At 42.6% G+C, this 23387-nt stretch overlaps 1 protein-coding gene across 1 annotated transcript in view; it reads right to left on the bottom strand.

The window, feature by feature from the left end:
• Positions 1-1502: 1502 nt before the first annotated feature.
• plcg2 (phospholipase C, gamma 2) overlaps positions 1503-23387 on the bottom strand; it is a 51368-nt gene continuing 29483 nt past the window's right edge. The window contains exons 15-33 of the mRNA XM_080871889.1: positions 23210-23305; positions 22717-22803; positions 22110-22279; positions 19630-19830; positions 18759-18881; positions 18289-18469; positions 17586-17654; positions 17377-17486; positions 14929-15025; positions 14762-14834; positions 14340-14512; positions 13333-13435; positions 7905-8108; positions 4575-4714; positions 4327-4435; positions 3677-3841; positions 2829-2917; positions 2580-2743; positions 1503-2172 (exon numbers count right to left, since the gene is read on the bottom strand). Of these exons, the coding sequence (XP_080728015.1) occupies positions 2130-2172; positions 2580-2743; positions 2829-2917; positions 3677-3841; positions 4327-4435; positions 4575-4714; positions 7905-8108; positions 13333-13435; positions 14340-14512; positions 14762-14834; positions 14929-15025; positions 17377-17486; positions 17586-17654; positions 18289-18469; positions 18759-18881; positions 19630-19830; positions 22110-22279; positions 22717-22803; positions 23210-23305 (2397 nt within the window). The 3' untranslated portion in view covers positions 1503-2129. The remainder of the gene's footprint in view (positions 2173-2579; positions 2744-2828; positions 2918-3676; positions 3842-4326; positions 4436-4574; positions 4715-7904; positions 8109-13332; positions 13436-14339; positions 14513-14761; positions 14835-14928; positions 15026-17376; positions 17487-17585; positions 17655-18288; positions 18470-18758; positions 18882-19629; positions 19831-22109; positions 22280-22716; positions 22804-23209; positions 23306-23387) is intronic.

Below are 23387 nucleotides of genomic sequence, written 5' to 3'. Positions count from 1 at the left end.
TGAGCCCATTTCCCACAGTGGGCTGTTTTGGGCCACGCTGACTTGTCCAAACTGTGAGCCTGGGGTCCAGCATGTTGAGATGATTATGTTTCTCTCTCTCTCTCTTTTTTTTTTTAAGTGTTACTATAGAACGTGCTGGTTGAAAAGTACCGTCTCTCCTGTTCGGCCATGTCTCCTGTTTCCTGTGGAGCTCACTGAGCTTTCCTCCCCGTTCATCTGTCACCTTTTTTAAATAAGAAAAACATTTTTTTGTAAAGTTTCTACCACACCTGCGTCATGTACAGCTGTGCTCGAGTCTTAACCATTGTTATGGAAGGAACAGGGTCAGACAAACCTGACAGACTGAAAAAATGCAACTACTTCAACTTTATTTCCCATTCCTTGTAGTAAAATCATTTTGTTGGCAGCTGGAAAAGGGGCGCCCATCATGTTTCTCTCTCTTTTTCAGTCTTTCGGTCGCATTGATCTGCTTCTCCTGCCGAGTTATTATTATTATTGCTGCTGCTGCTGCTCTGTGGCTGTTGTAATAAAAATACAAAAGATCTTCAACAGGAAAATAACAACTATGATGTGAAATAATTTCAATCAAAAATAAATTGTCTGTGAATATGTTATCAACCGGGTGTGTTTTTTCTTTTCTTCATGTTATTATATCAGTGTAATGGGGGAAAAACATGAAGCTTTAGCTGTTAGTGAGAAAACAGAAGAAACACAAATGGTTTTGCAGGTGGACACGTTTCCCTCATCTTTTTGGACAGTTTCTTCTCATTTAGCTGGAGTCAGAGTCACTGCTGCTTGCATGAGATGATACCTGGACGCCACAGGTTTGCCAGAAGGCCATTTATTCTTCTCTGGTATATCTCTTCAGCCTTTTTCTCAGCGCTTGCAGCCTTTGTTTGGTAGCATCTAGAGCCTGTGTTATGGACAGCTTGCTGTACCTCATTTTGACACCCTTCTGCAACTCGCATCAACATCTTTCCAGCCTTTGTCTTCCTCTGCTTGCATCCTTGATCTTATACCCAAGTGGTTGTAGAGCAGTAGTGGTTTCAGTGATGCTGGTAGTGGAGATGGAGCACAGGGCAGTGTTGCAAACATCTCCTGTGTTGAGACGAGCTGGGGACTCGTTCTCTGTCTCGAGTCCAGCCACACGCTTCATGCTCAGTAGATGCATCTGTCATTGGTTTAGCTGCACTGCTCTTGTCTACCAGGGTTACAGGCTCATTACTTCCATATTTCTCCATGCTGTACTTCAGCCTATGAGTCTTCAGAGAAGCTGGAGATCCACAGGCTGAAGTATATTCCTTTATGGAATATGTTTTGTTAAAAATTGTAAGTGAGCAAACTTACAGGTAATTATTTCCCCAGTGTTTGATGGAGGACTTGCTCTTTTGTTCGAGGCCTCTCTACGCTCCTCACTTCAAGCGTTTGGCCTACTGCTGTCCCTGCAGCCTACTTTAAAATGCGGTGGAGCAGAAAACAATGCAATAAACACAGATAAAGAATGTCGTTCACCAAGCATACTTTATTGACTCGATTCATGAGGAAGTCAGAGGAATTCTGGGACAGCTATAACCACAATCTGCCTTCATATTAAATAGAGGAAACACTCACTGCATGAGATTACAGATCGGATTTCCATATCAAACAAACATTGAAGAAAAACGTCACACTGGTGAAACTGCACAGCAAAAAAACACAAAAAAACCACATTCAAAATGACTAAAATGAATTAAACACAAGCTCCCTGGCAGCAGAACAGCCACTGCAGTGAAATCGTCATTATTTCAGACTCCGCTCTTTAATGAAAAATAAATACCATCAGTGTAACACGATGCAGTTTGATAACAGACTGAATGCAAACATATCAAGCACAACGCTGGCTACTTGGACCGTTGTAACGGCCTCTTACATTTCCTCCAGCAATTCCATATTTCAAAAACTCCAAAACGTTAGGAACAATTTTTTTCCAATCTTAAATAAATAGAAAACCATTCGGGATACTGGAATGTTGCCATCTTCGGTGGAAAGATGGCAAAAAAAAAAAAAGCTCTTCCAGATCACAGCTCCCATAGCAAACATTGATACTAGATTTGAAGCCTGCTGCTCACACAGGTTAGACAAATGAGTCCTCAGGAGTAAAATTTACTGTTGTTTATCTTCTTTTCTTTTGACCTGGAGAGAAAGACGGACAGATTGAGAGCAGAGAGTAACAAGTATCACAAATTAGTTGTCATATATTACAGTATATGTACATATTGCAGTATGCACCATGAAATGCAAATTAGATAATCCACCAAAAAGCTGTTTTATGGATGGAATTTCCTAATCAGTTTATTCTGAGCTCGCCACTGAAATTTGGAAGCTGTGGCAGCCTAAGGACCTCAACTGAAGTGAAGCAGGCCATCCGCTGACGGCAATGAAATTAGTCTGATAGATAGGCGGGATGTTAGCGGCAGCAAAATCAACCAAAATATCACTAAGCTTGGCAAAAGACCCGAAGACGACAGCAGCGGACGAACGGGGTCCTTTCCGTGAATAGACTGTCGCTGCTAGAGTATTCCTGCACTTTTCAGACTTACCTTGGATTTTCACCAGTGCTGCCCTTCCTCATGAGGTTGTTGGTGGGCTGAGCCAGGGAGGATCGCTGAAGGTTGCTGTGTGTGTCGTACAGGAAGGGTTCGCCCAGCTCTGCCTGCTTCTTCTTCAGCTGGCTGGAAGACGAGTACAGCTCCTCCTCCGCTTTCTGAACGATACGTGCCGAGTCAGCAGATCACAGAAATCCCGCCACAGTGACATAAACGTCGATGCGCTCCTGGTGCGTTACTCACCCCGGCCTGCTGCACACTGATGTAGACCAGAAGAGAAGCTAGCTCCAAGTCTTCACTGTAGCCGTTCTTCAGAGGGACAGAGCGGTAACCTGTGGAAGCAAACCCAAAACAGTTCATTTCCTTCATTTATTCACATCACCTTGATTTGTGTTATAACCTGATTCATTCGTGTTCATTTCGACTTTTAAAATCACTTTTAAAAATTACATTTTTTTTAATCTTAAGCAGTAACGATGGACCTAGTTTAGTTTTTACAGAAATACAAAAAAACCGTTGTTTTCAACGTGACTGTGTGAGTTGTGTTCCCTCTAAACTTAAAAAGTCTTAAAATGAGTCACAACCTAATTTCACTTCCAAATGAGGTCACTTCAGTGTGTGGTGTCAGTCTTTTGTGGAATTTCAAAATACTAAAGCCTGCTAAAATTAGATATTAAAGCTGCGTCACACTCAGAGTGGAAACTCCCCGATTACGAAGAATCTAAAAGTTTACATTAAAGTTTGGCCAGGATACAAGAGACATGAGCTAGCCACTGTCTAACATTACTTAAATATCAAATGATTCAGGATTGTTTCACCTCTTTCATTATTTATAATTTGAGACGTGGAGTGTCTCTTCTTATTAAAATATGAGCCCCATACAAAAAGTTAATACAGCAAAAGCGAGCACACCTGTGAGAAAACTGGTGAACGAGGAAATTAACTTGAGCTCCACATGATATAGTTCTCAGGTGAAAGTATTCTCAGTGTGCATTAAATCTTGCTTCTAAGTAACATTCAGTTCATGCAATAATGATAACGAGCACTACCTGAGAGTGACGGTAACAGAAGCTGCGTGTATGAATTCCCACCTGAGCGAAGGCCTTTCACAGGAAACGTGGCCTGAGCTAGAAAGTTGGGGTCTGAGAACATGTCCTCCTCGTTGACGATGAAGCGCAGGAAGGTGAGTTCAGGCTCATACACACTCAAGATTATGCGCTCTGAGCCTTTCCACACTGGGTTCAGACCATTGTCACCTGCAGGGGGCAGAAACGTGCAAAGCTTTAACCTGTGAAGCCTCAAGTCCCCATTAAATTAAAAGTCCCCAGAACCTCAAGCTGAAAAGAATAAAAGTTCCCGCAGAATTGCAGCTAAGGCCGAAGCTGCTCGAGCTCTGACTATTTTAAGGTTTTTCATTATTATTATTATATTTTGTGATGGACGACTTCTCCCGGGTCGTCCCGCCTTTTGCCTTGTGAGAGGTGGGACAGGCTCCAGCCCCCCACGTCCCACAATTTTTCCACTGTGAGATCGAAAGCCCCACAAAGACGAGGCAAATCTCAGTGTTGATATAGATACACAACAAACACAACCTTATTACAATTTTACCATCGATCTTCTTTCAAATCTCTAATTCCTGCAGAAAGCGTTGAAACAACGAACACAAGCTACATTTTTAATAGTTAGAGAAAAACTAGATGAAACAGAGGAAAATAGAAAGGTTGCTGGAGAATCTCCTTACGATAGACGATGGTCTTGTACTTCTCCTCTGTGTGCCCGCACAGCTCGATCTCCACAAATGGACTGGCGATGCTGCGGCCTGGCTTCGGAAGGTGCCTGGCACCAATCACCTGCAAGGGACGAACACAACTGCTCTTATTCTCTGCACACAATCAGGCCCAAAGTGCATTTTTGTACATAAGTGGACCCTGAACGTGACTCATAATCATGACAGAGGCACAGAGAGTGTGTGTGCGTGTGGCGGCACACCTTGACCACAATTTTGTATTTGACTTCCTTCTTGTCCTGATGAGGGTCGTAGCTATCCATACGCATGAACTCCGGCTGCAGCACGTAGCCCGTTTGTCCGTTCAGACTGAAGAGGGCGTTGTTCAGCTGCATGTATTTATCTGGGTGGACACAAGAACCTGAATAACTTCACAGTGTCACTTCTCCTTCAGGCAAATCCTGATAATTTTCTAACAGGTAGACTCGATAGTGTAACCTGTGTTATTTTTTCAGCTGGAGTAGACAGATATCCCCCAAAGACATGACAGACAACATAAAGAGGGCAGTTTGAGTTTAGCTTTAGTGCAGAGTGATGCACTGGCAACCCATCAGCATATCTTTAAATATCAGGACATAATAAAATGACCTGGTCCTCAGTAGGCCTTAAAATGAGGTAAATGTAACTTTAAATGAATCCCAACACGTGACACGTTGCACTGTGCCATTATTTATTGAACAAAAACTAAGACAAGGTGCTGACGTAACGTGTGAAAAACGTTGAACTCCTTGAACGCCTTTCATGTATTCTGGAGTCAGATGTGAGCCCATCAGTCCCACAGCCCGACTGAGATGCTGTGGACAAACGAACTGAAGCAACACTGTAATGAAGAGCAGGCCAACATGTTTGTTAACCTCACACAGAGAACAGGTATTTGAAAGACTGCACAGGCTACAGAACCATGGGGTGGACGCACTGCTTCTGCATGTTGGTTTAGCCCTAGTTAACTAAATAATGACACAGCGTCAGGTGTTGTTGTTCATCTCAGCTCATACGAACCCAAATGTACGACCTGCTAAAGACTAGATTTTTTTTTTACTTTGTCCTGACACTTAAATTCTTAGTAATGTACAGATAGTGTATTTTCTCTTTACCGTGACTGTAACTAAGCTCAAAAGACAAAGACATAGTGTCTCTAAACACATAATATATGGGTTTATAAAGCTATTCATAGCCAAAATACTACATATAAGTGGAGTAATATACTGAAATAAGCTTTCAGATACTACAAATAGAAGATTTCTTGTATTAATGGGATGTTAAAACCCGGGAGAGCAGCCAAATGGCTTTTAGCTAGGCTTTAGCTTCAGCCAAGTGGAAGCTAAATTGGCTAGTCATTCATATGTAAATTGGGTTGTTACCTGGGAATTCTGGAGGGAGGGGAGTGGGGGTGTGTGATTGAGGGGGTGGGGGAGCTGCTAAAAGCTGTGCACTTCCTTTTGTGTTTCATCTTGATGCATTCTCAATCATCCAGGGAAATAAATCTCCAAAAGTCACCAACTTGGAGTGTTTCAGTTTGCCATCTTAGGGAGAAATCAACACACATGGGTGTATGTCCTTTGTTGCTGAGATTTATTGATAAAAACAGTACAAAAAAAACCAACCATTTGTACACATATTTACAAATAATAATAAAAAGTGAGTGAGTACATTTCAACATTATACCAGTGGTCTGATTGATGCCACAATGGAGCAAATCGAGCAAAGACTGATAAGTTCGCTGCAATTTCCAGTGTGTGGGGATCATTGGTCACCAACTGCATCACGTGCTACAACCCTGGTCTACATATCACCGTTGATGAACAGCTTTTCCCATCAAAGACTCGGTGCAGTTTCCTGCAGAATATTGCAAGTAAACCTGACAAGTTTGGGATCAAGTTTTGGGTGGCTTGCGACCTAAAATCCAAGTACATTTGCAATGTCTTCCCATATCTTGGCAAGGACCCCAGTCGTCCCACTGGGGAGAGACTTTCTGAAAATGTAGTAATGAGGCTGATGGAACCATTCCTAGACAAGGGCAGAAATGTTACCACGGACAATTTTTTCACATCGCTTTCACTGGCACAAAAACTTCTTAGACGGAAAACCACCATCCTCGGCACAGTCAACAGGATTCGCAGGGAAATTTCTCAATCCACTAGACAGACAGATCGCAATGTATTCACCACTCAGGTCTGTTGCAGGTCTTTTGTGGTTCTATGTTTATGTGTTTCATTGTGTGTAAAAGGGCTATGGAAATAACAATTTATCTTATTTCTTAGGTGTTTTCAACCTCTGCTGCCACGCTGACGGCGTATGCGGCCAAACGGAAGAAGACAGTCTATATTCTTAGCAGCATGCACAGCGTGGTTCAGACTGATAACACCACCAAAAGAAAGCCAAACACTGTCTCCCTTTACAACAAAACAAAGTGTGGCGTGGATGTGATGGACCAGATGGTTCGGGAGTACACTGTCCGCAAAGGAACACGGCGCTGGCCAGTCGCCGTGTTTTATAACATGATTGACATGGCAGCACTGAATGCACATGTGCTGTATCAAGCATGCACCGGGACGAAGGAAAGACGGGTGGACTTCCTGGTGGAGCTTGCAAGAGAGTTGGCTCGCTCTCATGTAGCTGCGAAGAAGGCAAGAAAAGATCAGTTGCCTTTGACACAACCCTCCACACCTAACCCTGGAAAAAGAGCCACGTGTCAGGTCAAACACAAATGCAAGAACAATCATGCCACTGTGCGATGTGTTCACTGCTACAGATACACATGTGGTAAATGCAGACTACAGGTACCATGGCAGTGCCAGGATTGTGAGTGATTGCTGAAAATGTTGAAATGTACTCACTCACTTTTTATTATTATTTGTAAATATGTGTACAAATGGTTGGTTTTTTGTACTGTTTTTATCAATAAATCTCAGCAACAAAGGACATACACCCATGTGTGTTGATTTCTCCCTAAGATGGCAAACTGAAACACTCCAAGTTGGTGACTTTTGGAGATTTATTTCCCTGGATGATTGAGAATGCATCAAGATGAAACACAAAAGGAAGTTCACAGCTTTTAGCAGCTCCCCCACCCCCTCAATCACACACCCCCACTCCCCTCCCTCCAGAATTCCCAGATAACGACCTAATTTACATATGAATGACTAGCCAATTTAGCTTCCACTTGGCTGAAGCTAAAGCTTAGCTAAAAGCCTACCAGCCAGTTGGCTGCTCTCGGGTTTTATAGGTAGAAAGGTAGAAGCCTGGGGGATGCTAGTGTTAAATCCTCTATTATTTCCCATTTTCACACTTTTATTTCCTCAGACTTATTTATTTCTGCATTTTCATGTCCTTTCAATGTGCCGATCCTCGTGTTGCTCAACCTACAGGCGGAGGTTTATTCTAAATTTATAATTATATTCTGTCACAAATATTTTAGCGTGTTTTTGTACTTTGCTTCACTTGAATGTTTTCTTGTCATAAGAAGATAAATATAAAGCCCTCAAAACTGTCTCCTTTGTCCTCCGCTGTGTGATAAATGAGCACTGCTGTACCTGCTGTTTGGAAGTTGAGAGCCACCATGTGACAGCCGAGGGCCCACATCGGGTAAGGGTCGTAGTTTGAGGACTCGACGCGCTGGCCTTTCGGGTAGATACGACTCAGAGCTTTGCGGTTGTACTGCAGGAAGTCTTTGGTGCGGCTCTTCCCTGGAAGCTTGTTCTCCACGAAGGAGCGGACCTCCTTGTAGCTGTAACTGTCTGCAGAGCAGGAGAGAGGGGAGGAGTTCAGTGGTTCAGCCACCTCACCTTCGCTGCTTGCTAAGAGAGGGAGCTGACATTTAGTTAAAGTGAGCTAAACAAATTAACTGGATTTATTTCAGAGGGATGGTTGTTTGGGGACTAGACTGTGAAAGGATGCATGTCTAAACTGCATCTAAACCCCACCCTCTCACACATTTTCACTCAGACAGTCAGAAATATTATAATTCTGATCATTTATCAGCACAAATCCATATTTTTAGATCTTTGTATAAAAACAAAGCTGACAGTTGTGAGACTTTATCAGAGGTGGAAGCATCACAGCAGATGCTTTTCTGTGGAAGTAACTGAGAATAAAACAAAAACATGAAGCAGATTTTCCTGTTCTGGCTTTTTATAGCAGATAACCTTAAATATTCTGCAGTAGATCAAAAACAGAAGAAAACCATGAATCAACATATGAACATTACCTGATGCTGCTGAAGTGAAGCAGAGCAAAGTTACAGAGGTTTTATTAGAGACACGGCTGAGAGCAGTTTGGCATCATTTGTAAAAGTTTACATTTCTGGTCTTGAAGTACACAGAGACAGAAAGAGCTGCACAGGAAGTGTGATTTTATCGTGGTGGAAGCAAAAGTGCCAAAGTAAGAAGGACTAAATGATGTTGTTTATCAAACGAGAAGCATAGTTTTGATCTTCTTTTGCTGCTGGTTCAGTCAATTTTGATCAGAGAGTGACAAAAACCGCAACTGCACACTTTGTGTTTGCACAGTCTCAAGAACATCGGGCGAGTTAGTCCGCTGCCATATAAAAACTGTAATGGCCCTCGATTACTTGTCGATGTGCAATGCTGCTGAATAAGAGGAGCCAGAGAGCTGTCTCAGGCTGCTGTGTTATAATTCACTGTTCGGTGACTTTATTGATCCATTAAAGGTTTTAACTTAACCAAAAACACAGCAGCAAACATTTTCTCTCACTATTGATGTTGATCGGCTCCATAGGAATAAAATTTAACTGAATTTATCTGAACTGGATGTCATGCTCAACAAAAATGAGCAACAAGCACAGAACATTGAAGCTGGTCCATCAGATACAAATCCTGCTCACAGCAGCACATCTTACTGTTTTCCTTTCAGTAACCACACTCCACATGATAAGTGGTGGTCATCAAACGATGATTGTGGGTTTTGGGGCTCTAACCATGAGTGGCCGTGGCGTTGTTTCATGTGACTGTGCCCACTTCAAATCGGTCTTTTCCTGTTTTTGAAAGTAACACATTTAAAAATGAACCTAAATAGTATCAAATAAATGCTACACACAAGCTTCTTGTAAAACGAGTTTCAGGTACAACGCGATTAAATAAAGGTTTATAGACGCTTTCAGATTTAACCGCGTTTTTTCCCTTCAGATGCTTATTTGGTTTAGAAGCTGATATTGCAGATCTGTTATTTGGAAATGTCACCGAGTCATTCTGAACCTACAGAAATCAATTGTGGTGCGAATGTAGTTTTAGCATCTATTTCCAGATTGAGACAGTGCATCACAGGAAACCGTCTGTCTTTAGATCTTTCCTCTTGGTCACATCCTGTTTGTACAACTTAAACCCCCGCGAGCCATCATTTTAGGGATTCCTACCTATAAAACCCGGAGAGCAGTCAAATGGTGGAAGTGGAAGCTAAATTGGCTAGTCATTCATATGTATATTAGGCTGTTAAGTAGGAATTCTGGAGGGAGGGGAGTGGGGGTGGGGGAGTGGAGTGTTTCAGTTTGCCATCTTGGGGAGAAATCAACACACATGGGTGTATGTCCTTTGTTGCTGACATTTATTGATAAAAACAGTACAAAAAAACCAACCATTTGTACACATATTTACAAATAATTCAACATTGTCAGCAATCACTCACAATCCTGGCACTGCCATGGTACCTGTAGTCTGCATTTACCACATGTGTATCTGTAGCAGTGAACACATCGCACAGTGGCCTGATTTTTCTTGCATTTGTGTTTGACCTGACACGTGGCTCTTTTTCCAGGGCTAGGTGTGGAGGGTTCTGCCCGAAGCAACTGATCTTTTCTTGCCTTCTTCGCAGCTACATGAGAGTGAGCCAACTCTGTTGCAAGCGCCACCAGGAAGTCCACCCGTCTTTCCTTCGTCCCGGTGCATGCTTGATACAGCACATGTGCATTCAGTGCTGCCATGTCAATCATGTTATAAAACACGGCAACTGGCCAGCGCCGTGTTCCTTTGCGGACAGTGTACTCCCGAACCATCTGGTCCATCACATCCACGCCACACTTTGTTTTGTTGTAAAGGGAGACAGTGTTTGGCTTCCTTTTGGTGGTGTTATCAGTCTGAACCACGCTGTGCATGCTGCTAAGAATATAGACTGTCTTCTTCCGTTTGGCCACATACGCCGTCAGCGTGGCAGCAGAGGTTGAAAACACCTAAGAAATAAGATAAATTGTTATTTCCATAGCCCTTTTACACACAATGAAACACATAAACATAGAACCACAAAAGACCTGCAACAGACCTGAGTGGTGAATACATTGCGATCTGTCTGTCTAGTGGATTGAGAAATTTCCCTGCGAATCCTGTTGACTGTGCCGAGGATGGTGGTTTTCCGTCTAAGAAGTTTTTGTGCCAGTGAAAGCGATGTGAAAAAATTGTCCGTGGTAACATTTCTGCCCTTGTCTAGGAATGGTTCCATCAGCCTCATTACTACATTTTCAGAAAGTCTCTCCCCAGTGGGACGACTGGGGTCCTTGCCAAGATATGGGAAGACATTGCAAATGTACTTGGATTTTAGGTCGCAAGCCACCCAAAACTTGATCCCAAACTTGTCAGGTTTACTTGCAATATTCTGCAGGAAACAGCACCGAGTCTTTGATGGACCTAAAATCCAAGTACATTTGCAATGTCTTCCCATATCTTGGCAAGGACCCCAGTCGTCCCACTGGGGAGAGACTTTCTGAAAATGTAGTAATGAGGCTGATGGAACCATTCCTAGACAAGGGCAGAAATGTTACCACGGACAATTTTTTCACATCGCTTTCACTGGCACAAAAACTTCTTAGACGGAAAACCACCATCCTCGGCACAGTCAACAGGATTCGCAGGGAAATTCCTCAATCCACTAGACAGACAGATCGCAATGAATTCACCACTCAGGTATGTTGCAGGTCTTTTGTGGTTCTATGTTTATGTGTTTCATTGTGTGTAAAAGTGCTATGGAAATAACAATTTATCTTATTTCTTAGGTGTTTTCAACCTCTGCTGCCACGCTGACGGCGTATGTGGCCAAACGGAAGAAGACAGTCTATATTCTTAGCAGCATGCACAGCGTGGTTCAGACTGATAACACCACCAAAAGAAAGCCAAACACTGTCACCCTTTACAACAAAACAAAGTGTGGCGTGGATGTGATGGACCAGATGGTTCGGGAGTACACTGTCCGCAAAGGAACACGGCGCTGGCCAGTCGCCGTGTTTTATAACATGATTGACATGGCAGCACTGAATGCACATGTGCTGTATCAAGCATGCACCGGGACGAAGGAAAGACGGGTGGACTTCCTGGTGGAGCTTGCAACAGAGTTGGCTCACTCTCATGTAGCTGCGAAGAAGGCAAGAAAAGATCAGTTGCTTCGGGCAGAACCCTCCACACCGAGCCCTGGAAAAAGAGCCACGTGTCAGGTCAAACACAAATGCAAGAAAAATCAGGCCACTGTGCGATGTGTTCACTGCAAAAGATACACATGTGGTAAATGCAGACTACAGGTACCATGGCAGTGCCAGGATTGTGAGTGATTGCTGACAATGTTGAATTGTACTCACTCACTTTTTATTATTATTTGTAAATATGTGTACAAATGGTTGGTTTTTTGTACTGTTTTTATCAATAAATGTCAGCAACAAAGGACATACACCCATGTGTGTTGATTTCTCCCTAAGATGGCAAACTGAAACACTCCACTCCCCCACCCCCACTCCCCTCCCTCCAGAATTCCTACTTAACAGCCTAATATACATATGAATGACTAGCCAATTTAGCTTCCACTTCCACCATTTGACTGCTCTCCGGGTTTTATAGGTAGAAAGGTAGAAGCCTGGGGATGCTAGTGATAAAGGTTTATAGACGCTTTCAGATTTAACCGCGTTTTTTCCCTTCAGATGCTTATTTGGTTTAGAAGCTGATATTGCAGATCTGTTATTTGGAAATGTCACCGAGTCATTCTGAACCTACAGAAATCAATTGTGGTGCGAATGTAGTTTTAGCATCTATTTCCAGATTGAGACAGTGCATCACAGGAAACCGTCTGTCTTTAGATCTTTCCTCTTGGTCACATCCTGTTTGTACAACAACCTGTGGCTGAACACGACGAGTTTCCTCAGCTCAAATAATTCCTCGGCTAGAAGGACTCATTTAAATCAATGTTAGAAACTGTGTAGTTACAGGAGTCACGGACGTGCATTTCAGGATGGGACCAGCTCTTGAGTAAAAGCATCTAAACGCTTTTGTGACTGCAATTATATTTTTAAAATTGTGTCATTGAAAGGAAGTTTAGACGCCAACTAACATAAAAAATAACATCTAAAAGTCAGAAATGAAGAAGAAGGTATCTGCTTATTCATTGAGACACCACAGAGACTGCACCTATAAAAGGTAAAAATGATACCTGATTGAAATTTGGCAGCTGGCCCCGTAAAGGTCACCTCCCTCTGTTTGCCGTGTGTGGCCTACATAACAGGCCCAGCACACCAAACACAGTAACCCCGATTAGCAGCGGTCAGGCACTTTTACAGTTATGAGCACCCTGTGGCACACCAAAGTCAATCAGTGACATTTACTAAACAGATGAGTTATCAATAAATCCACCGATCAGGACAATGTTGTTGCAAGCTAGACAGTTTGTCATTGCCGGCTTTAAACATGCTTTTTTAATCCTGCAAGGCTGGGTGTGAGTATTTGTGGTTTTATTTTACACTTTGTACAATAACTACGTTGCTTTTATAACTGGAGGTCTGGAGAAAAGCGATTCAAACACAAAGCTTGAATTCATCTTACTGTGACATGGAGTTACAAAGGTAACACCGCATTCACCAATGATTTCGATTCTTAACCTCAGATTAAATAAGTGAGGCAAGGTTTCATTTTAAAGCAGCGTGCAAAAGCTTCAAGCGCAGCCTGTCTGCATTAGACATGTGAGTTGACACGTATTTACCAAAGCGGTCCTTCTCTTTGCTGCGTGGCTGACAGTAGACCACCACCTCCGACATCTCCGTGGCGACCACTGCCTTCTTCTCCACTTCCACCTGTTGTTTCATCTGATATCGAACAGAAAAACAAGTCACTTCCTGTTTGCACTGTAATGTGGACAGACCACCTATGAATATAGACGCCGATGTGGTTTTGCATCTTGCACTTTGCTTCGGTCAATACACAACCTTCCCGTAAGCTCACACAGATGATGCTCTTTTACATCATTTCTTTGCAGTTATAGTTTCTTCAGTTATTAGTTTTTACATTAATTTTGTATATTTTTAAATGATTTCAAATTACAACAACATTTGTCTTAAATTGCCCTACATCGTATCTGTGGTATCAGATAAGATACCACATGATCCTCTGTGAGCAAGCACTTTGTGACGGTGGGAAAGAAGAACTCTCTTTTAACAGGAAGAGAGCACCAGTAGAACCAGCCCCACTGACTGAACGGAGCATTTTGTGTCTCACTGTAGCAGTTTTTGTCGTTGTAGTTGTTAGTAAGTAACTTTGTATTCACTTGTAGTCACTTTGTATCTCGTTTAAAGTCACATTCACACAAGCCTAGAGAACATTGGTTGACACCCCAGTTGCTAGGGACGGGTTGGTTGCAAAGATGCATACACTGCTGCACCAAAGACCTGCTTGTGATTGCTTTGGTCGCGGGCAGATTCCTCCCATCACCAGTGAGATTTGCATTGGTTGGTTTCAGCATTAAAGGCAGAACTTTGGATGCAAACGTTCTGTTTTGTGCTGCAGTTTTTCCAGTTTCACTAACGCTTGGTGGTTAGTTTCCAACTGTTTGCATACAAGTTGATGTCTTCCATGCAATCTACAGGCAACCATGGCAATCAGCAGGTGACCAAAGTCTGTGGTTGCTGCTGGTTTTGCTGCAACCTCCAGCAATCGCATCCCAACAGGTTTTATGATGCGGGCTCTGCTTCCACAGAAGCATATCGCACTCACCTGTTGATCCTTGCTGTACTGCTGGTTCGCCGTTCTCTGAATAATGTCCCATGCCACCTTGTACCATTCAAACAGCTCTTCCAGAGAACCTGCAGTCAAGTCAAACTGCAGACTGTCTTCATCCTGGTCCTGCAAGGTCACTGCGTGGGGCTTCCCGTATTTACCATTCTTCACTACAAAAAGGAAGACAGAGAGGCCCAGTGATGTTTGACTCCCAAACTTTGTGCAAACTTTGAGGAATCAGGATTTAGTCGACGTGTATACAAACCCTAACGCAGTAATGACACATTTAGTCCAAACTGAGTTAAAGCCACAGAAAAATGCTCAGGACTGAACTAAACTGGACGACGCTGCTGTGTAATGTATATTAACTGTGCTTTTCCATTGTGACTGTGTGACACACCAAGATAACGAGTACTCACAGTTTTGAATGTTGCATTTGGAGATGTCCACGACGCCCTGACATAGTTCACCTAGTGGGTTATCTTCCATTTCCTGTTTTAGCAGACATCACAAATAGAGGTCGTTTTCAGTCACTTTCCACACAGATACAGTACAGTTGAACTCTGACCTGACTTCTAATCTTTACCTGCACTCTGATGACAGGTTCGGTGTTGCTGGACACTGGCTCCACGTAGTTAGCAGGAAAGAATAACTGTAACTTGCCACCGTGGTCTCCTCTGCACCTGTAATGAGCAGAATGAGTCACTTCAGTTCAATTTAGTTTGATTTATATTGCACCAACTCACAACAACAGTCGCCTCAAGGTGCTTTATACTGTGAGGCAAAGAGCTTACAAAACCAGACGACCCCCCTATGAGCAAGCACTTTGGTGACCGTGGGAAGGGGAAAAAATCCCTTTTAACAGGAAGAAACCTCCAGCAGACTGAACAAGAAACACTCAGTGCATCACTCAGTGCTGTGCAGCGCAGCAAAGGGAGGATTGAGGGTCACCAGAGCCACAAGTAAGCCCGCAGTGTGAGAGGGAAGTGCTCTAATGGAGTGATACGGTACGACGAAGTCTTTAAGATAAGACGGGGCCTGAATATTCAAGACCTTGTATGTGATGAGAAGGATCTTACGTCACTCTGAGACAGGATGGTTCTAATTTTAGAGATACTGTGCAAGTGGAAGAAAGCAGTCCTACATATTTGTTTAATATGTGCAGTCTTAGAACATTGTGCTCTGTTAAGACAATAAGGTGCTAAGATCTTTAAAATATGATGGGCCCTGATCTTTCAAGCCTTTGTTTGTCAGGAGAAGAATTTTAAGTTCTGCATTCAACAGGGAACCAGTGAAGAAAAGCCAATATAGAAAATATATGGGCTCTATTTTTAGTCCCTGTCAGTATTTTGGAGCAACTAAAGGCTTTTCTGACAACCTTCAAAACAACATGAGAATAAAGGAATTACAGCAGTCCATGTAGCTCATGTCTGACACATAACTTCTGCGAGTGAGGAAGACTCATGAACGCATTGGAATCTGTCAGCTAAACACTATTCAAGCCAGCACAATACATTTTGATGATGTCTTCTACACTGTGTAATAATCAGTCAGCAGCATCAAATGCTGCACCGAGGACTCAGATCTAACAATAGAAGCACACAGACAAGTCCACTGTCAGAGGCCAGCAGAAGGAGATCGTTACTTAAAGATTGGTCTCTAATTACGAGACAGCTGCACCAAGAAATGGCTTTCTAATTATTTTATTATATCCACCCTGAAAGTCCGTTTGTATGTAGTCTGTTAATAAAGTCAAACTAATCAAATTTAAAAGCACTAACGGTAAGACGTGGAGTCTAACAGACTCAGAGTTCATTATTAAAGTTAGTTTAGAGCTCAGTAGGAGAGAAAGAGTCTAAATAATAAAGTTGCTGTCCTTAATGATACTTCTGTGTAAGTTGATGTGAAAAGTCCCGTGTTTGCAATTAGCCATGTTTATGTAAGGGTTACTGAGGGTTTGAAGTAACTGTTAGAATCATTTCATTGGTAAATTCAATCAAAAAAAACAACCCCCCACCCCCCCCCCCCCCCCCACACACACACACACTATGAGATAAAGGAGAACAACAGCCTGATACCTGCAGGCCTGACAACAGGAGATGTGTCACTGCTGTAACACCTGTAACATTCAGCAGTTTCCTCATTGCTCTGACACACACAACAAAACTATTGACCACACTACACACTAACTACACACTAACTACACAAGATTTGCGCTAAACGTCGCAAATCTCTCACGTCTCAAACACGCCGTCACTCCTAAAACTTCCCCCTCCCTAAACATCTAAATGCCATGTTGCCATATCATTTTTTGATTGGTCGACATGGTACATTTTTCCACCAATAGGAAAGGGCAGGGGGAGGGGTTTGGTGTTGTTTTTGCTCTCACGCTTTCGAGCGTTTTCCTTATAAAACGCCGTTTTTACCGTTTCGTCCCGCAGTAAATATAACCAACGACAGTATTCAGGAAGAAAACCAAACATATACGAATGTGAATCGCATCATTGGCTGTGGGATAAGGCGGCATCGTTCTAATCCCATACGGGAGCAGCCAGTCACTCACTGACTAACACTGCAAAACAGAATTGTTAAAGTTTTAATTTTAATTTCAATTCAGGTCAGATTATTTTTGTGCGCAACACAGATTTTGTGCGCAGAGACCGTGCCAGCAGTGCACAATTGTGCACGCGCGCAGCTTAGGGGGAACATTGGTAAATACCACAAATAGACCAAATGCGCTACAATGAGACACAAAACATCTAAAACAGACACAACAAGAAAAAAAGCACAAAAAGACAGAAATAAGAAGACACCAAGATGCCCAAAGAAATACACAAACTAGCTAAAAATCAACACAAAGTTGTTACATTAAGATACATCAGCAAAGACAAAAAGCCACTTCATGTCACTTCTAATTGGAGTCCGATCTCTACTGTTGAGGGCGGAGGGCCTTCTCCACATCTGTGTCACTAAATCAGTCCGTGGCCATGCCAACCACGTACATGCAAAGACACAAACTTGCGTGTGGACTCACCATCCATCAGCCTCTTTGGACACGTTGTGTATCAAAGCTCCTTGTTGAAAGCTCAGCTCATCTGGCCTCCTCGCCTGGTAGCTGTATAATGCCTTGACAGTATTTTTAGGCTAAAGGAGACAAACACATAGAATTGAGAACGTTAAAGGAACGATAATCAAAGAATACTCGACAACACACCACATGACCAAATCTGACTGCATACACACCAGCGAGGGCTCGATCTCATTGGGCTCCACATACGTCTTCACATCATATAAAGAGGCACAGTTCTTCTCCTGTGAAACACAGCGCACTGTTAGGAGGATATCATGACCTGACGCTGACCTGAAATGTTCTGTAGTAAACTGTACAGTAAATGTTCTGAGTTTAAAATGATAAACCTTCCTCAGACTGATCACCATGTATTTTGACACTGAGGAATTTAATGGCTTTGCCACAAACTTTCCTAATTTACAGTCAGAGACGAGCAGGAACTCTACAACTAACATGGCAGTAAATACAATAAGTGATCAAATACTGATTCTTGTTTCTCCTTTTATTTGTGTGTGTTTTGTTTTTTTTAGAAAATTCTATGGTAGCTCAGAGAGGACAAGCACAGTCTCCGGAGTCGCACGCAGTGAGGATGTAACACTGCAGACAAAGATGCAAGGTAATGAGTGTTTTAATCACACGATTCATAAAATACTGCAGAGACATGTTTGCTAACAGCCATTTACTCTTAGCTTGTCACGTCCGCAGCTGTTCCGTTGCATTATTGCAAAAACCAAAAACAGTGAGTTTCCTTGAGTTTTCTAGCTGTTAGTGTGTTTGAACTCTTGGGGCTACCATAATTACCTGTTTCTCAAGCGCAAATGATTCACTAGTTTCCACAAACTTATTGCAACAGTGGCAGAATCTCTTGAAACTCACTGTGCTGAAGCGGTCGACCAGCTCGGGCGTGACCGGGTAACGTAGCTTAATCTTGCGATACAGCGGTTTCTTCCTAAAGTAGTTGACCAGCTCCACGAGGCTCTCGAACTCCGTAGTGGTGCCCAGCAGATACATGTTGCCCTCCTTCTGGATGCGGCAGTGTTTCACCTTACCGTCACCTCTGAATGACAGAAGTTGATAACAAATAGTTATGTTTGCAGTACTAAACCCGTTATGCAGATGCTCACGGTGGCAGTGTGTTCTGGCTCTGTCACCCCGATCATCAGATTTAGGTTGGAAAACACACATTTTAGCCCAACTTTGTCACTAATGGATCAGTGTCTGAATTAATGGAAAGTTTTTATGGAGATTACAGTTACATAATGAGGGGTCATCAACTTTATTTCACCCTTTATGAAATGACACATTTCAGTGGAGACACATTTGTTGAATTTCCTTTGGCACGGTACCTGAATGTGATGGCAAAGGAGTCTGGTTCTCCTTCTCTCTGCCGGATGAGAAAGGCTCCATCTCTGGGAATCCTCATTAGGTAATCCTCTGCCTGACCTCTGCTCAGGTTACTGTAGAACCACCTGCTCCACACAAACACAAGGAGGGTTACACCCTTACACATTCACAACCACTAGCACTTTATATAGCCTCTGTAGAAATTATCCACATATCTCACTTATCTTAACTGCACTACTGTAAATGCTGTATAAATAATCATTCTGTACAATACGATCATTTTAATTCTACAACTGTTTATAAATTGCATAGTTCATATTTCTGTATAGTTTCATATTTAGATCCTGTTCATAGCCTGTACATACTTATAGTGATAGGAAATTGTTAATGTATCTATCTCATGGCTAAAGCACTTCTGGATGGATGCAAACTGCATTTCGTTGCCTGGACTTGTGACATGTGCAATGACAATAAAGTTGAATTCTATTCTATTTATGTGGCATGTCTGTTTATCAGATGATGGCTTGGCTTTGACAGAAACAGGAGTTTTCTTTCTTCCATGCTCTTAAAAAAAAAGGCTGAAAGAAGTGAGAGGGCAGTGACTACCCGTCCGTGGGTGTGCATGTGTGAAAGTGTGAAAGTGAGAAACAGAAGCTATGCATATGTGTGTGGGACTGAATGTGAGATGTAAGCTTAGCTACAGTAACACAACTAAAACTGGACATCGATGTGGAGCCCTGCATCAAACAAGGGTTTGGTTTTTTATTATAAGCTGAGAAGTTGTGAATGATTAACTCGTTATTTCTCACCACACTGCAAAATGATTCAGCACCCTGTGATGTCTGTGATGCATTTTAGCACTGTGGAACAAACCCTTCTTGCAGATGTGAGTCGGGTTTTGGTACGGCATCGGTGAGGCGCAGCTCAAAGTCCTGGCAGCGCAGTGGGTTGTCTCTGTAGTGCTGGATCAGGGCGTACACGCTGGGAAAGTGCAGGTTTGCCGTCATGTAGAAGGAGGTGTGTCCGCCCTCGGTGACGGAGCGAATGCGACAGTGCTGCACCCTCCCGCTTCGCCTGAAACACGTGCAAACAAATGACCGAAATGATGACATCGACATCAAGCTTTCTTCTCCAGTGTAGCAGAAACATGAAGCTACCAAAGTGTTTACAGCTGACCTATTCAGCTTCTAACCCTAACTGAATTCAAATTGAATATATTCTAGTCCGAGTTTCCATTTGAGTTTAAACGTGTTTTCGGCCTTATTTTGATAGATGCAGTGAAGCCTGACAGGAGAGACATCCAACAAAGGGCTGAGGGTCGTATTGGAGCCCAGACCGGCTGCTTATCCCACCGAGCTGAACCGGCGCCCTCAGTTTGTATTTTCTGTTCAAAAGTGTAACGTTTGGATTACAGTTTTTATTTCGTTATTGTTCTACTGACCTTATTTCCTTATTAAATTACTGAGTCTGGTTTGTGTCTGGTTTCTGTTTACGTCGTGATTTTCTAGGAATGACTTCAGTCCGTTGTGTTTTTTGGTTCTTGTATTTGTAGTTATTTGTAGTTATCTCCTACGCGCTTCCCTTTTCCATGTTCCTCCTCTAGAAGTTCATTCATGTTTCAGCGTTTCCTTGTTTCAGTTATGGCTATTGTTGGTTTCCTGTTGTCTCGTTGTCCTTAACAGTTTCATTTGTGTCTCCAAACTCCTGTGTTCAATCCCCACTACAGAGTGTGTGTGGGACGATCGTGGCTCAAGAGTTGGCAGTTCGTCTTGTAACCGGAAGGTTGCCGGTTCGAGCCCTGGCTCGGACAGTCTCAGTCGTTGTGTCCTTGGGCAAGACACTTCACCTAACGCCTACTGGTGATGGCCAGAGGGGCCGATGGCGCGATATGGCAGCCTCGCTTCTGTCAGGGCAGCTGTGGCTACAACTGTAGCTGCCTCCACCAGTGTGTGAATGAATAGTGGAATTGTACAGCGCTTTAAGGGTCTCGAAAAGCGCTATATAAATGCAATCCATTATTATTGTGTGTTTCCAGTCTTCCCCGTGGTCTCTGTTGGATGGTCTGTTTTCACTGCTGTGAGTTTTCCCTCATTATCTTCAAGCTGAGGAATTTTGTTGGAATTTCATTCCCTGGATGTTTCACCCTTTTGTTGGGTTTTTATAGACATTACCACCAGCTTTTCAACTACGCTCTCATTTTGTTCTTTCCTTTCCTCTCTGGTTTAAATTTAGGTGCAGCTTTAATGCAAACTGTGACACACCAGGAAGTAGACACTTTATTTTTACTCTTGGTTATGTATGATAGAGAGGATCTCTCCAGCATCATCTATCTAAGGCACACAGCTCTGGCTGTGAGCACAGAAGCCCCGCCCATTTGCTGTTCAAACCTTCCATTTGTGAAGCGCAGCCAATCAGCTAAAACTGCTTCTTTCACACAGAGGATGATTTCAGTGCCTTACATTAATGTCACATTACATTAAACTTTAAATTGAGGAAAGGTAGATTAAGTACAAGAATAAAAATAATAATAGATCCTTGTTGAACCACACAAATTGAACACAGCGTGAAGCTAAGCTCAGTTAGCTATCCTGGCAGCTGATATAGAGTGTGCCAGTTAAACTGCTTTAGCCTGCTAACAACTGCTGTTGCCTCTGCAAGCCGCTTTGAAACCCACCTCTGTGAAAGCGCATGGAAGGACAGGGATGTGTGATCTCACTGCTGGCAAACAAATTACTGCAGATAATCAACAATCCTATTTTAACTAAAGTGGGAAAATTTGAATTTTCTGTTTTTCATATTCCTTCATGTAAATGATGATTTTATTAGTGGAAATCATTTAGTGGGTAAGGACATTAGTTATGTTGTATAAAGTCAATATTCCTATTCATCATTAATGAGCACAGAAACCTCGAGGAAGGTTGTTTAAGTGCAAAAACTACTGAACACAGATGCCTCCTATGAGCCCTAAACAGGAAGAAATTCTTCAGGCTTATCTTTATTGTGTATTTCAGTGTTTAGTTATTGTTGATTTACTGACTGTTTTATATAGTGCACATTTTTATATAATTTCTTAATATTTCTTAAAAATCCCACACAGCATCTGTGCTTTCCACCATGGAGTAGGAGATGTGATGGTCAGATAGTAGTATAGCACACGCTACAAGACACATTCTCACAGCAGAGCAAACTTTACATTTTTCTGAGCCCCATTCTCAAATCTCTCGCCCTTCTCGTTTCCTATACTACATGACGCCAAGGTCCCACCCTTAGAAAGCGAACACAGAGGGGGAAGGACAAACAGAAATTAGTGCTGGTGTGTAAATCTGATGAAAAAAAAACATGGGACACTGTACCAGAAGGAGAGCGTATAGTCTGTAACGAAGGTATCGCTCTGTCGGACCAAGAAGGTGCCGTCTCGTCCGCTGGTCTCTTTGCAGTAATCTTGGATCAGCCGCTCGGCCATCTGCCTGCCTTCCTTCATGCGACCGTGGAACCACGGCTCCGAGCAGTGAAGGTCCTGATACTGAAACGTCACAAAAACAAAAGTTCTATCAACACTTTTCTAAATTATTGTAAAAGTTCTGTTAATAACTTGGAGCTGAAGGAGTCAGGGTTAGGGCTCCAGCATTTCTCGCTAATGACGAGTGAAATTATCACAAGATGAATATTACAATAAACTCGAGCTTAGTCATCTATAATCATAAAATGCTATTTTTTATTACAAGAGTAACAAGAATCAAATGAATCAGGAGGAGCTATTTTTCTGTTTTAAAACCATATACTTAGTACTTTCACTTTAGTATCGTTGTACTTTGGAAATAATAACTAATCTATTGAAATTTTAATATAAGACATCATTCAACATCCCCTTTTTGCTTCTTTACAGCTCATTGCACCACATGTCCAAAAAAGATGCATAAACCTGATATTTGAAGTTTGCTACTAAACTTTGGTTTTTACCTTCCTGGGATCCTCTTCCTCATCCTCGTACTCTTCTGCATAGTACAGCTTGTCGTCAGAGATCACACAGTAGTGCTTGTTCCAGCGCTGACAAAGAGAAATGAACATTTACATTTCCACCTTCCCATGCAAAACATGCCACTTGTTCAGGAAGCTTTTCAAAGAGCAACAGGGACACAAAGCGTCGGGCGCTGCTTTCGCTCAGTGAGGTCAATGAATTACAGAGAGATGACAAAAAATTGCAGACGCACATGAGCACCCAGCATAGCGCAGACACGAGTCCGTTTGTTACGCTACAGTACTAACGCAGCTGTTTAACACTATATTATCATAATAGAGGCAAAAAGTGGCAAGAACTGTCAGCCCTGAATCCAGAGAAATTCATTGGATTTGACTGGATTTAGCTACATTTAAATGACATAACTGAACACATTTAATCTCAGAACCTCAAACCTCTCTCATCAATGGCACACACTGATATGTGGGGTAATACCTGATCCACAGGGTCCCAGATCTCCAGGTCTCCTTCTTTCTGTCCCTTTCTAACATCCTTGACGGTGAATCCTCCCTCCATGTTGATCTTCTTGTGCTGCTCAAAGAAAACAAGGAGAGCACCGTTTTCAGGAATTATGACAAATCGTTTCCACTGACGCGCGGATGCGCTCAGACCA

Source organism: Rhamphochromis sp. 'chilingali', assembly GCF_963969265.1.
Source record: "Rhamphochromis sp. 'chilingali' genome assembly, chromosome: 2".
Classification (NCBI taxonomy): domain Eukaryota; kingdom Metazoa; phylum Chordata; class Actinopteri; order Cichliformes; family Cichlidae; genus Rhamphochromis; species Rhamphochromis sp. 'chilingali'.
This window is presented reverse-complemented; position numbering and strand designations above follow the sequence as displayed.